The 14848-nt window shown below is 43.7% G+C and overlaps 2 protein-coding genes across 2 annotated transcripts; both read left to right on the top strand.

Moving 5' to 3' along the window:
- The first annotated feature begins 1113 nt into the window (after positions 1-1113).
- LOC138198183 (phosphoinositide 3-kinase regulatory subunit 5-like) lies at positions 1114-9557 on the top strand. The gene is made up of 17 exons (XM_069149445.1): positions 1114-1870; positions 2241-2341; positions 2432-2500; positions 2629-2767; positions 3828-3897; positions 3995-4172; positions 4264-4429; positions 4551-4619; positions 4738-5573; positions 6062-6187; positions 6748-6882; positions 6976-7069; positions 7210-7286; positions 7393-7486; positions 7585-7664; positions 7747-7865; positions 8915-9557. The coding sequence occupies exons 1-17, from the start codon at positions 1744-1746 to the stop codon at positions 9060-9062; spliced, it is 2628 nt and encodes an 875-aa protein (XP_069005546.1). The 5' UTR covers positions 1114-1743; the 3' UTR covers positions 9063-9557.
- An 897-nt stretch (positions 9558-10454) lies between these two features.
- mfsd6l (major facilitator superfamily domain containing 6-like) lies at positions 10455-13861 on the top strand. Its single transcript, XM_069148536.1, has 2 exons — positions 10455-10562; positions 11388-13861. Exon 2 carries the CDS (start codon positions 11439-11441, stop codon positions 13296-13298), a length of 1860 nt encoding a protein of 619 aa, XP_069004637.1. The 5' UTR covers positions 10455-10562; positions 11388-11438; the 3' UTR covers positions 13299-13861.
- Positions 13862-14848: the final 987 nt, after the last annotated feature.

Below are 14848 nucleotides of genomic sequence, written 5' to 3'. Positions count from 1 at the left end.
TTGGTTTTTACAATGCCACAAGCGTGGCTGAATATCATCACATATTGCCCCTTAATTTTTGTTTTATGTATCCTCTATTACTGTAATTTCCAAACAGAGTGTGCATATGTGTGTTTAAGGTTGAAATGGTTATTTGGTTAGTGCAAACACTTGAAAGAAGTGGCCAAAAGTGATGGATAAATGGCTGAATATCTTTGTTTTGGTGGTGTTAATGAAGGGTTAGTTCATGTGACAGGACTGTGGGAGTATATCTGGGGAAAAAAAAAAAGTTTAACACAAGTGCTGTTCTCTTTTTTGAATGTGCGCTTAACAAAACACAAATACTTTTGTTTTTGCTCCCATTTTCATGTGTTAAGGTTAAAGATGTAAGACTTCTTTTATGCACACAAAAGGTTTATTTGTCGAAAATTTTGGTCACAAATTTGTTCAAATCTGCGTCACCTTTGCCGAGATAATGCATCCACCCGACAGATGTGTCACATCAAGATTAAACATAATGCACAGGTGTTCCTTAAAGTCATCCAAATGAAAGGCCACTCTAAAATGTGTAGTTTTAAATTGAACAGTTTTTTTGTCGGTGTTAGACACAATTTCCCGTATGGCTACATCGACCCAGAGGATCCCAAACATGCTTAGTGGGTTACATGTCTGGTAAGTATGCAGCATTTTGATGTGCCATGCCTGTCAGGTTGATGGATTATCTTGTCAAAGGTGAAGTGCTCACAAACAGATTTGACCAACTTTATGATCCAGAATCCATTTGAGAGAAATAAACCTTTTGTGTACACAAAAGAGGTCACGTGAAAAATGAGAGCAAACACAACAGTGTTGTTTGTGGGGTTTTTTTTTCTTTTTTTTTGAATTTATATTTCAACTAGTTAAGATGTTGTTTCTCCCTGTTTCATGTAAAGACATTAGTTAATATTTTAAGAAGCTTTAATTTACATTGCATGTCCCGGAAGGTCTTTTCCTGCTCGGATAGGCACAGGTGTTTTCCTCTCCACACCCCGGTTTTCCAGTTACAGCTTCCTTGTGCACATTTACATCCTGGAGGCCAAAAATAAAGAAGTAGCAGGCAGAAAAATACTCCTTATAATAATTCTCAGAGCTGTCTGATTTCACTTTAAGTAGCACTGCAGTAAACCCTGTCTTAAGTTTTTGCCTATTTCATTGTGTTGTCATTGTGGTTTTAGTCACTGAACGCGTGTGCACCCTGACTACTGGTGCCATGTACTCTGTAGTAACCAAATTCCAGAAATTCCTTGCTGTTAAAAAAAAAAAAAATTAAAAAATTCCAGTCTTGGTTTAAGAGGATTAAATAGGAAGTTGTCCTTTTGAAAGATTCATTTCCACTACAGCTCTGAGTCATATGAAATCCAGTGTGAACAGCTGATTTTTAAGAATGAAAAAGCTGAAGTTGTGGTATCTGTTTTTGACCAGCTCATCTCCGGTCTACTCATGCAGTCTGTGACTCACTGCTGTTGGTAGGAAGTGTCAGGCTGGGCTCACTTGTGTTTGCACCTCTGCGTTTTGCGAGCGAGTCTTTTATTCTGGATTGTGTTTGATTGTTTCTGGAAGGGAAGAGCAATGATTATGAAGTGTTGGTGACATTAGTAACAGGAAGTTTGGACTACTAAAGAGACCCATTGGTTAACCAGAGCACAATAAAAGGCTGCAATTCTTGTTTTTATTTTGAGACTTCCTGCTGGTTTAGCCTCTGTAATTGTGACCGTGGATGTTGTGATGCCCGTGCAGAAGATCATGCAGATGGTGGAGCAGAGCTCGTGCACTGAGGATCGGATCCAGCATGTCCTCGAGCGTTGTCTCTGTGACCTGGGTCTCAACACTCCTGACAAACAACTCTGGAATGGTAAGGCCCAAAACTTTATTAATATACAAGTATATATTGTATATTACCATATAGATCTTAATTTAGCTAGTTTTGCAACCACACACGCAGCTAACTGATTGGGAACATATTGTCCATCTTATAGAGAAAAATGGGAATTGAAAGTGGTGACACACAGCGTGAGGGAGTATCATGTTGCTTTAGTTTTAATGAAAGAGTTTCACCCAGAAATTTGACCCCAAGAGAAAAATGGTATTATCATTTTGTTATCCAGCACCTTTTATGAAATACGCTGTGTAAATAGTGCGTTTATAGACATAGTCATCACAATGAGACCTAAAAGGAGAAATACACACCAGTTCATGTTGTGGGCTTTTATCTGTCTGATTAGCTGGCTTGTGCATAAACCGCTGGTGTTTGGAGGAACTTGTCAAGCGAGATTCACACAACTTCCTCATCCTTCTGCAGAAAATACTGAGGAAAACAAAAGAGGTGAAAAAACCGACATCATTTTCTGAAGAGCTCAATGTAATATGAGGAATGACAGCCTGTTTCAATTCACGATTTTTCTGTCTTTCGCAGGTACTGGAGCAGTGTCGGTATGAGCTGGTGGTGCCCCTCACGCTCTTGTTCTCTTCAACCCTCCTCAAAGTGAGTGGGTGTCATTTGTAATCAGTAGAAGAACAAGCAAGAACTCCTCTACTTTCACTTTTAGCTATTCACTGCACAGTCAGTGTTTTGTGTCCTTTATAATCAGGTTTCTTCTCCCTCTCTCTTAGACTCCCCACGTTGCTCCAGACTGCGGCGTGCTGCAGGAGGCCTACCTGCTGTTCCACAGTTTCCTGTCCTGGCCTGAGCCCTGCAGCTCTGCCTGCAAACGCCTGATCAACATCATCCAGCAGGAACTCCGAGCACCAGGTTACACTGAAGTTAATAAGTTCAGCAATTAAATCAGCTCGATGTCACGTTGATGTTTTCTTTCAAGCACCGGTGTTTGATCCATCCAACCAACTCCAACCTCCTTACCACATGGACTTTATCACTCCTTGTATTTCATCACATGACCTCCTCAATGGGCTGGTCATACATGTTTGTAGTTTTCACAATCAGGTGAGGCAGAATATAACACTGACACAGTGCTCTCTAGTGTATTACCACTTTGGTGGGATGCCAGCCTGTCTGATACATTCAGGCCCTCACTAACTGAGTAGAAACATGCTGATCACGCCTTTTATCGCCAGATAAATCTCTCTGTGTTTCTCTGTATACAGAGTTTGTCAAATTGGTGTCTGATGAGACATTCCCACGCTGGCTGGATAAATGCATACTGTTTAACTTCTCGTTTAGCGCTATGCTAGCGTGAATTGCTATAAAATAATTTAATCAATCGTGTGGCCCTTCTAAACTTTCCAAATGTGATCCGACCAAATCAAATCCTGAGGGGGTGGTTTAATTTATCCACTGTTTATCTGCCATTTTACAGCCACAACAGTGGCGCCAGAGTTGGCTTCAATCAAAACAGTTTCAGTAGGGTGCTAAAAGTCATGAATAAATGTTTTAATTGTTAGCTAAGAGTAACGCATGATTAACATCACTAAAATAATAAATAAATGGTTGAAATAAATTACTGAAACTTGTGAAACACTTAAAAGTGCTAAAAGTAACAAATAAGTTGGGAACCACTCAAATTGTTAGATGAATATAGAAAAAAGTCATGGATGAATGGTCTTCACTAAAGAGTTAATTGTATGGAAAAATGTAACAACATCCACTTTTCAATAGCTGATAGTGTTAAATGACAATCAGTTGAAAAATCAGTTCATATGAACACATTTGGAAGACGACTGATGTTGATGACGCAGCCTGTGAAATAACAGGAACCACTGGTTGCCTCTTCATGTGACCCTGTGACCAGACGGGGGCAGCGTTGACCTGCTGATACTCATAACCTGCTCCTGTCTGCCTTTTTCTGTCGTAGGTATTTCATTTCAGAGACTGGTGAGGATGGAGCAGGGTATTTCCCATGAGATCCACTGCTCTAAAACCATGTGAGTAATGCAGATTTGAATGTCAGCTAATTATAAACCCCATTAAAAAGGCCATAATTAAATATCATGTATATTTGCATGTGTGTGTCTTCATTAGGATGGTGCTGCTGGTGAGCCCAGATGATGACGTTCCTCTGGAGGTCCAGTCTGTTTCTGAGCAGCTGAGCACCACTCATCACTCCAACAGAGACATCACTGTGACTCTGATCCTGCACAGCTTTCAGGCTGCTCTGGGCACCAAACATGACCTGCAGGCACTCCACACTGCCCTGCAGGTGACACACCAACACAGCGTATCACTTTATTTTAATGCAATGTTCCTCTTAATTTTTTCCCCCTAAAACAATCTTCCTCATGTTCCTCCAGAGAAAGCAGCCTGAGGAGCTGGAGCTGCTCCTGGAGGCAGTGACTGACCGCATGGAGACAGCAGCGTCTGCGGCAGATCTCAGAGCAGCGAGACAGGATCTGCTGCACAGCATGGAGAGGCTCAGAGAAAGCCTTGCTGTTCCTGCTGAGGGCTGCCCAGACACTGGTGAGACAGAGAATACCATTTACACACTGGATGTAGATGGTTAAATGACTGAACTGTTGCTGTGGATTGACAATATTGTCAGATATCACTGCTTAATCTCCGTATCACCTCCTCTCATTAGGAGCTGTTGAGACTTTCATGCTGCCCTTCCCAAAATGTCACAGATGCCCGTGGGAAAGCGATAACTTCGGTAATTAGCTCAGTTTGAACAAACTTTAAACTAAACATCTATAATCTATTCATAATCCACTTTATTATCCACCTGCTGAACAGGCACCTGTTTCATTCTGCTCTTTACATTCATGCAGATATTCTGAATGATATTTTTCCAACTGATTTCGACCTGGACTCACCTCCAGACTGTTTCCTCAAAACTGGACTGGACGAGGATGTTGGTAATGACATCAGCGTGGACGAGGAAGACGAGCTGGACAGAAACAAAGAGGATCATGACTTTCAAAACCATCGCATCTCCACTGCCTCTTCGTCCTCCAGGGACTCCATGTTTTCCAGCTACTCTCTGTCCTCCAGCTGGTCTGTGCCTTCAGGCTCATCAGGTGTGGAGAGCGACTTCAGCGAGGACACGGAGGAAGGACAAGACAGCCAACCAAAACTTAGAAAGAAACCCAAAAAGAAGTCCAAATCCCTCCTCGGCATAGAGCGCTTTTCCTTGCTCTTCAAGAATCCACGCAGTCCTAACGTTTGCCGCCGAGCTCAGAGCATGGGTTACCATTGTGATGTCAGCAGAGACTGTCAAAGACCCAGCTCACAGCTCAACAACTCCAGGTCCTTCCCTAGACAGGTTCATTCTCTGCACACGTCCTCTGCTCCTTCAGATCCCCTTTCCCCTCAGAAGCACATGTGCATCCGCAGGAGGCCGATCCTGAGCTGTGACGAGGGGAGCATGACCAAGCGTCCCACCCTGGTCAAAGTGGTGGTGTTCGGAGGGGACAGAGAGGCCGGCAGGCTGGCCAGAGCGTACAGCGACCTGCAGCAGAAAGAGAGCAAATGCCCCCGACTCACCAAGATGTGCAAACTGCAGTTTTACTTTGTTCCCACTAAAAGGAGAGCTGGGAGTCCAGGAGGAGGACACACACCAACTGAGGGACAGACGGGGAGTTCAACCAAATCCATCGCCAGTGTGGTGAGAACATCTGCCAGTCACATCTCATCTCACTCAATCTTCCACCTCTAGATGTAAAAGTATACATTTATAATATGGGACCACTTTCTAAAGGCCCCTATAAATGTTAATAAAACATTCACTCATCCATTATGGATCAGTTAGAGGCCATTAATTACATCGAAGTGTGGTGTGCCAGGTAGTGAAAATCTCCTCATGACATGTTAAAGGAACAAACATGTGACATGAACACACTGATACCAATCTTATGTCTGTACATTGGATATGAGGCCACATAATTATTAACAGCTTATAATAAATAAGCAGTGCATAATTATTTGACCCCTAATAAAGTTGTGGCTGATGGCTTTTTAAAGGGTTCTCATTAGAAACTGCAGTTCTGTAATATTGCATTCTGAGGCCTGCTAACAGGAGAATTAATGTAGTGACATAAAATGTTGTTTTATTAAGCTGAGGTATTAGTACCTTTTATTTTTTCATTCTGACAGGAGTCAAACAGCGTTGCACTGGAGGACAGTACGACAGATATTGCCCAGATGTTGGGCATCATGGACCCCTGGTACGAGCGGAACGTCCTCAGTCTGCTCAGCCTGTCCACTGACGTCCTCTGTCAGGTAGCCTACATGTCACACTGGAGTCCTCACAGCCTAACACAAGTCTAACACAGCCGCTGACGATGGTAGAGGAGTCATCTCAGCTGGGGCTCGGAAACAAAAACAGACGTGGTTGTTTATCAGTCAAGGAATTAATGAAAAAGCAGCTTTATATGGAGTGAAGGATATTCAATTTTTAGAGTCAGGACTGAAACTATTTCTTAAAATTGGAATCTCTGCTGCTCGTTTTTTAACCACTGTAATCTGTTTAGTACGAGTCTACTATTTTTATGAAAGTGATTACTACACTTGGAGTTTAAGTGCTCATGGTTGGTGATAAAATGTCATCACTGGTGATGGATTTTCTGCATCAGACACATTCTGTATATGCGTAGGGTCTTTTACCAGCCAGCATCGCAAACAGCTTGAATTCATCTTTGCATTTACGAAAATTCTACTGAGAACTTTTGTGTTTTAGTTTGAAATTCATGTCATTTTCATTTCAAGCCTTCTTTATATTGGTTATTGTTATGTAACTGAATGCATATAATGCTTTATCACATTATAACTTCTTAACTCAGGCTGCGTCTAAGGACGAAGAAGTCTCAGTGAGCAGCAGCAGCAGCGTGGATCATCTTCCCCTGCTGGCCGACTTGGTGCTTTATTACTGCAGACACGCAGACCAGCCTGTTCTGGTGCAGCTCTACCAGGCTGAGGTCAGAGGAGCAGCACACACAGACACACACAAAGATTCAATGGCCATTAATTAATCCTCACAGACTTAAATATTGTTTCCTTCCTCTGCACAGCTGACCCTGGCAGGAGGAGAGAGGAGAAAGGAAGTGTTTATTCATTCTCTGGAGCTCGGACACACCGCTGGAACCAGAGCCGTTAAGGCCATGGGTGAGTCACACTTTGAAAGACGTACAGTTCCCAGACAGCAGCAACACCATACAGACACACACACACACACACACACACACACACACACACACACACACACACACACATATTCTATAATGTGTATTGTGTTCTGTTTCAAGGTCCCGCTAGCAAAAGGTTTGGAATTGATGAAGAATGGGAGGCTGTCCCTTTAACACTGAGTGTTGCCTACAACAAGGTATTATTCCGACGCACTGATTTCCTGCAACACAAACAATAAGACGTATATTTAAGTTCACTGCCGGAGTTCTGTCTAAAACTGTCCTGTTTACACTGAATGGCAGGTGGCTGTTAGTGGAAGGAGTAAGTGGGTCCAGACAGAAATAGTGTGCACATCGATTAATCTTCACAAAACCTGCGGGAAGCAAGACCAGCTAGGTGTGTGACACTGATTAATAAAGTCCAGCACTTTTCATCACATGAATTGAATCACGTCTTACATATGTTTTCTAAGCAATCAAGTACTGTTTGTCCAGATTCAGCAGAGAGTCTGCAGCTGACGATGGCAGAAGTCCTGAAGAGGCAGTGCTCCAAGTCTAAAAAGGGTTACAACCAGGTAAATGATAAGTTTTACACACGGAAACTAAACTCATCCTCTTTGAAACACTCCCCTCCTCACACCTCTTCTCCCTCTGTAGCACATCTCAACAACAGAGGTTAAAGTGGACAAGGTGCAGATGAGCAGTGGAGGTGACGGGACACCTTTCACCGTGTGTCTGGATCAGGACGAAAAGACATTCATCCAAAGTGTCACCAGGTACAACGAAGCATCATGTCTGACTCCTTAAGAAAGCAAGAGAGAAAGGCAGAAATTATTACTGTAGCAGTTGAAAAAGTGCTCAGATCCTTTACTTAAGTAGAAGTATGCATGAAATTACTCCTTTACAAATAAAAGTTGTATTCAAAACCACACTTACAGAAAAGTAAAGTATAATCAGCAAAAATATGAAAGTATTCTCGAGAAAAAATGCCCCTGTGACTGATCTATGATATACGTTATACTATTTATAGAAGTTCCTATTCCAAGGTTTGGGCCTCCTCCAAGGTTTCATGTCATGGGGAGGGCTGGATACCACACTAATTGTTTTGACACTATCAAGTGTCAAAAAATGTGTTATGTGGTTCTAAATTTTGATTCACAGCCTACATCCACACAAAAATGTTTTTTTTTGTATTTTTTTCAACACATAAACTTTTGCTCTGTTCATGCAAGAGTAAATCTGATCAGCGTCAGTGAAATCACAGCATTTACCATGCAAAAGTTCTACTTGAGTGGCCTGCCCACTTAGATAAAATCACTCCGTTTCAACTTTGGTAAATCTTTCTTCAGAACACCTTCTTTCACTGTGGGCGGCGTCCATTTTTGGTGGTATTTCTACTTTTACTTCTGAATCTTGTCTTTTACCGCTGTTAGCAGTCACTAGGCAATACAAGTTTATGAAGCATATCAACAAAAGCTTATTTGTTTTGTTGTATCAGAAAAAAATATCATTAACAGCTGTCAGTATGTTAAAAAAAAAAAATACTACCTTCTGAAATGTACTGAAGTAGAAGTTCAGTACAAAGTGACGTGAAAAGAAAATAGTCAAGTGCTTGAAATTGTACTTATGCGTTGCTTTTCAATGACTGATTTTTTCCAAAAATGACCAAACATGGATGTACGGACACACACACACACACACACACGCACGCACACACACGCACACACACACACACACACACACACACACACACACACACACACACACACACACACACACACACACACACACACACACACTCAGTGATGCTCTGTCCTCTCTGCAGGTGTGAGGTGTCACTCTGCTGTAAACATGGGAGCGCTTTGGACTGGAGGTCCTACAAGCCGTTACCAGGCCAGGTCCAGCCTCTACATCCGTCCTACTGCTCTCTGCTCTGCCTTCCCATCACCGCTTTCTCTGCTGCATATCCATGAAACACACTTGGCAGCCCACTGCACTGAACCAAACCACGGGAGTGATATCCACCTAACACAGGGACCAAAACAATGAGGAAGCAGGATAGTGACACTGCATAGATAGTGAACATGAAAGTAATAACATTTCTCGACCCACGTATATTTCAGCTCTGTCCTGTGTTTCAAGACAAGACATTGTTATTGAGGAAGAATGTCCGCCAGATTGAGAGGGTTGTCTTTTTTATCACAGCAGAAGGCTCACTGTGTTTTCAGTGACATTGGTGTTGTTGTTGAACGTTTTCACTGGGTGTCTCGGCAGAGCTAACGTGTCAGTTATAGAAATAAAAAAAAACGGACTACTTGAGTACTAATGTGTACATTTTTGATCCATGAAAGAGTACAAACGAAATGTGTAAGATAAGTTATTTATTTTTAAGTAATGGCGATGAACGGTTGTTTCTTTTATTTTTTATTTTTTGTATGTCACAACTGAAATAAAGATCTTCAGTCAGCTTTGTTTAGTCTTTGTTCTCACTCTTCAGACAGCGAGTGTTTCTTTTTTAGCTTCCTGTTTGGAGTCGATCACAGTCTGTCTCTCTTACACAACAAATACTTCCTCCCATTATCACGGTTATTTTCCTCAGGAAGCGTCCTTTGTGAATTAAAGTGTGCTTGGCTCCAGTTTTGTCATTTCACTGCTGAGTTTTCAAAAACAAATGCAGTCAAGTCTATGTTAGACTTTTGAGGAGATAAGAGCGCCAGTATGAAGTAAATATAGCAGATTTTCATTTTGTTTACGTGGTTTGCGCTGGTTGGAGTCTATGGAGCTGAAAATACAAATGTCCTGACATTTTTTTTAAGAGAAAAGATCATAGATGTGACAGGTAGGTTCTGTCATCTCTGAGATGTCTGATGTCACTGTAATAAACCGCCTAGTCTGGCTGGTTAAAGCTCGGTGTCTCAGTCAGAACATACAATGTGATTTATTTAGCCTACCCATCTGTCGTTATTTTTTTGGCAGACTCTCTTCCCCACCACAGAGTGCAGCCTGTACAATGATGTCGATGTTCTTTTCAAAGAGACCAGCAGTCAAAGTGTTTCCCAGAAAGGTAGCTGCACCTGGTGAAAACGCTCGAATCAGTTAATATGTTAAACACGCAGCTCACCCTGCTGCCCTTTTCAACTCTCCATGCATTTTTTTTTTCTTTGAACTCTTTTAGCTCTGTTTTGCATTTTCCAGTCAAAGCTGACCGGTTCGGTTTCATTAGTCAGCCCGCACGTTATGTCTCTCGGGTGGATCCTCTCTGCAGCGCACAGAGGCATCCACACCAGCAGGAGGCGCTGTAGTCATGGAAATGACTTTCCAGGTGTAAACCAGCTCGTGCACACCGTTCAGACTGCGACAGGTGTCCTACGCTTCAAACACCGAAGAGACAAACTAGTGGATGTAAAGTCGGAGCCAGAGGTGGAAAATGATCGGTAGAAGAGTAAAGAAAACTTTGTGCGGACAGTTAAAAGGTAAATGATTAACTTTGTCTTTTTTTTTTTCTTTTTTTTTTTTTTTTTCTTTTTTTTTAATCTTACTAATTTGACGTGACGTGGACTTGTGCTCCAGATCTTGATATCCTGTAGAGGCAGGTGCCTTCTACCTGACAGGTGCTCCTGACCGTCATGTTCCTTGTTCCTTTATTTTATCTGCGTGTCTCGTCAAAGAAAACTACTTGTCTTTTTGATTGGACTTCACACTTTATGGAGCTAAATAGTTCAATACTTCACATCTTGGTGTCATATGTGCGCTGCCTCTCTCTGCCAGTCTGCTTCACTTATCTGTCCAAATAAGTTCAAATAAAACCCAGACAGTCCGGTTACCAGTGTTACAGTGAAATAAATGAGGACCATGTCTTAAGACATTTGATCAGTGCACCACCGCGTCAAAAGATTTTAATAAGGATACACTGAATTCGATGGCCTGAAAAAAAAATTGGGAGAAAGTGTTGAATATTTTCTGATTATACCGTCAGAAATGTGAGGTTGTGCTGCTTTTCTTTGTCATTTATCTTTGTTTACTGAATATCTTTGTCTTTTGGACTGTAAGTCAAACTAAACAAGACATTTGAAGTTGTCACTTTGGGCCTCAAGGAAGTTGTGATGATTTTTTTTTTTTCAATTTCTTCGACATTGTCAGGGACTAACATCAGATTTATTCATTATGAAAATAACTAGCCTTAGTAGAAACCTTGCAGCCGCAAACATAACATGTCCATACTTTTCAAATAGTTTTTGAAGTAGTGTTTGAGGACGGGAAGTATTTGTATTCACCGTGTCGTTTCCTGTCTCCCTCAGTTTGAATCCAACCAGTTGCTCCATGTGACACCTATCAGGAGACTTTCAACCATGAAGAGGAACAAGCAGATCGACATCAAGCGCGCCCTCGCTCTCGCCGGCACCTTCACCTTCCTGTGGTCCTGTGCCAAAGCGTGCCTGCTCCCCTTCCTCACCCTCTACTTCAGACATCTGGGCCTCTCTCCTGCTATGACGGGCATCATCATGGGCACCAAGCACTTCATATCCCTGGTGTGGAGCCCCGTGGCGAGCCTGCTCGCCAAACACTACAACAAGAGGCGAGTGGTGATCAATGGCTCCGTCATGTCTTCGGTGGCAGTCGCTCTGCTTCTGCTGGTCGTCCCGCCCGCAGACGTGCGCACGCAGACTGGCACCTGCAACACGTCTGATCTGAGTGTCGGTCCGACCCAAAGACTGGCTGATAACCTGCTCATGAGTAGCGCAGGACCATCATCAACATCATCATCAACATCATCATCAACATCATCAACATCATCGTCATCGTCATCGTCGTCATCCACCACCAGGACGCACCAAAAGGCTCTTGTTTCCCAGCCTGCTGTCACTTTTCCTGCCAACACACCCGCTGATACGAAATCTGCTCCTGTTATTACAAGCAAATCTTCACCTTATCCGAATGATAAAGAAGAATCTTTTCTGAAAGCCTCACCACAGAGTGTATCAGCGGGGGTCAACACTCTCAATAGTTCTGTTGTGTATCACACCACCAGCTCTTTGGCGACTCCGGTGAGGAATAAGAGGTCTGAGTTGAAGTCAGAGGAGCCTGAGGAGGAGACGAAGGAGGGCACTTTTGACTTTCTGGGCAGCCTGAAGGTGATGGACCCCCAGCGCCAACTCTTCTACTTGATCCTCATCGTCGTGTCGGTGTGGGAGTGTGCGTCAGCCCCTCTGGAGTGGACGGTGGACGACGGCCTGTATGAATATTTGGACTTTGCGGATGCCTCCGACCACTACAGCAGCACCGGGGTGTGGGGTTTACTCGGAGCAGTGTGTGGCGTCGGGGCAGCGGGGTCACTGGTCAGCCAGTTGAGCTGCTCCGTCGGGGCTCAGACCTCCGGGAGCGCCGTGCATTTCTACTGCTACGCCGGCCTGGCAGCTCTGGCTCTGCCTGTCGCCGCCTACCTCCCTCTGTACCTGAATAAAAAGGGAGACAGGGCCAACGGGCTCCTGAAAGCCGTGCAGCTGGTGCGCGGCTCCCCCCGCGCTCTGCTCTGCGCCCTCACCACCCTGCTGGTGGGGGCGGCGAGCTCGGCCGTGGATAACTTCCTCCTTTGGCAGATGCAGGACCACCGGAGCAGTGAGCTGCACATGGGACTGTCTCTGTCGCTCGCTCTGCTCTCACAGGCTGCCTTCCCTCTGCTGGCCGGCCGGTTGTCCAAACTCCTCAGCCCGGGGAGGGTGCTGGCGGTCGGGGCCGCGAGCCTCGGGTTGCAGTGCTTCTACTACTCCTTCCTCTGGGGAGCGTGGACCGTGCTGCCGGCGCAGGTGTTGAGCTGTTTCAGCAGCGGAGCCCTCTGGTGGGCCGTGAAGGCGCAGTGTGAGGATGTTGCCACGCAGGGGGCGGAGAGGAGCGTGAGGAGGGTCTTCAGTTCCCTCTCTCTACACCTGGGAAGTGGACTGGGGAGCTTTGCAGGAGGGTTCGTGGTGCAGAGGTTTGGGCTGACGTGGCTGTTCAGAGGAGTGGCAGCGGGTCTGATGCTGTGGTGTGTGTGCCTGCCGCTGCTCCAGTGGAGAACCCCTCACCAGCGCAGGATTAACTATTCCCGCCTTTTGACAGCAGATGCGAGTGAAGCCAGCGACACCGAGTCTGAACAGGAGAGAGACTGGCTGGATAAAGCAATGGAAGATGACCGAAGCACTGACAACTACGGAAGGAGGATAAACCACTGAAACCAAGAGAACACAAAAGGGTGCAATGAATTGTGGGGAGAAGAGATTTAATTCCACAAAACGAAATCACAGAATCATTTCTATCCCACACCAGGTTTGCAGCATCATTTCCAAACACGCCACTCTTCATCATCAAGCGGGATAATTGATTTCCCACCCTGGCTTCTAACTCATTACTTTTTCATCAGAATTAAACATCATAACGTCCCATCTGTTCTTCCATTTAATCAGTATGCAAGTGTCGGCTGTCCTGATGGATTTTGGGATTCATCTCTGGGCCTCTTGAGCTTTTGCTAATGCACATTTACATTTAAGCAGCAAACAAGGATAATGGGTGGGCAGAACAAGGAGGCATCAGGACAATTGAAACAGTAAAGCTTCTTACAAGTAGTGTAAACTTCAGACGTGTGCACAAGGCGAGGCTGAACTGGACTGTCATCCTGTTCCACCACACCCAGTTGTTTATCTTCTGGAGAATTCACCACTGACTGCTATCATGTGCATGCCTCTTCTTGCACTTTAAACTGTGAACTGAAAAAACTGATTAAAGAAGCTGCCAAGTATTCTGTTATGTTTATTTAACCGAGGTAAATACATTCAAAATGACCTCCGCATGAATGAATTGAGTTGTAATTTGTGTCAGAAAATGTTTGACTAACCCGTATTTCAAAACACGCTGACCTCCTAACCGACTTCTTAAACAGCAGCGCATTGATTTCCCCATTAAACACTGTTTACAGGTGCTGGGAGTAGAAATGTGGAACAAGCTGCGTAAAGACTTTTTGTGAGAGATGCCGAGATTGAAAAGCAGCTGCTGGTGGTGCAGCAACGTGTGCAGCAACGTATTCCACCCTCACATGCTGTTTACCAGCAACAGCTGCTGCTTGAAAGTGGAAGGCCACTGTCACCGTTCCTTCATTAATTAAAAGTAATTTCATATTCGGATTTTGACTCTGATATCACAGCTCTTGTTAGCCCAGCTACTGTAGCCAGTACCTCGGCACTGCCGACATATTTTCCCAGTGCGTATTCTGAATTCATATAAATCGAGTAAATATAAATAATATAAACATTGACCCAATGGATAGTTTTTGAATTGAAGTAATTCAAATAAAATGACCATTTCTAATGATTTGGGGACCTCTGCTGGTGTTATTGGGGAACAACAGTAAAGAGTCAAAATAAGGCGACACAGAGGGGTTTTGTGGCTTCATCCTGATTACAGAATACCTACAGCCTAGTATCCAGTGTTCAAATTCTACTTGAATATAATTAAGTGCGTCTTCCTCTGTTTAAAACTACAGTCAGTATGTTTGAGCTGCAGTTTCCCTCACCAGATATACTTTTTTTGTTGTTTTTTACCAGTCTTGAGCTTGAATTGACTGTTTGGCCAGTTAACAACATCCTCATTATTTCTGTTCCCCACAGAAAGGAAACACTGTATGTTTATATATTTTAACAAAGCATTTTAGAGTACATGAATATTTATCTTCATTATTGGTATGATTTTTGTTTTAAGCAAAGGTAGATATGTGCCACATCATATCAGC

This window comes from Embiotoca jacksoni, unplaced genomic scaffold (genome assembly GCF_022577435.1).
Source record: "Embiotoca jacksoni isolate LCO1_2020_lvr unplaced genomic scaffold, fEmbJac1.0.p SCAF_15, whole genome shotgun sequence".
Classification (NCBI taxonomy): Eukaryota; Metazoa; Chordata; class Actinopteri; family Embiotocidae; genus Embiotoca; species Embiotoca jacksoni.
This window is presented reverse-complemented; position numbering and strand designations above follow the sequence as displayed.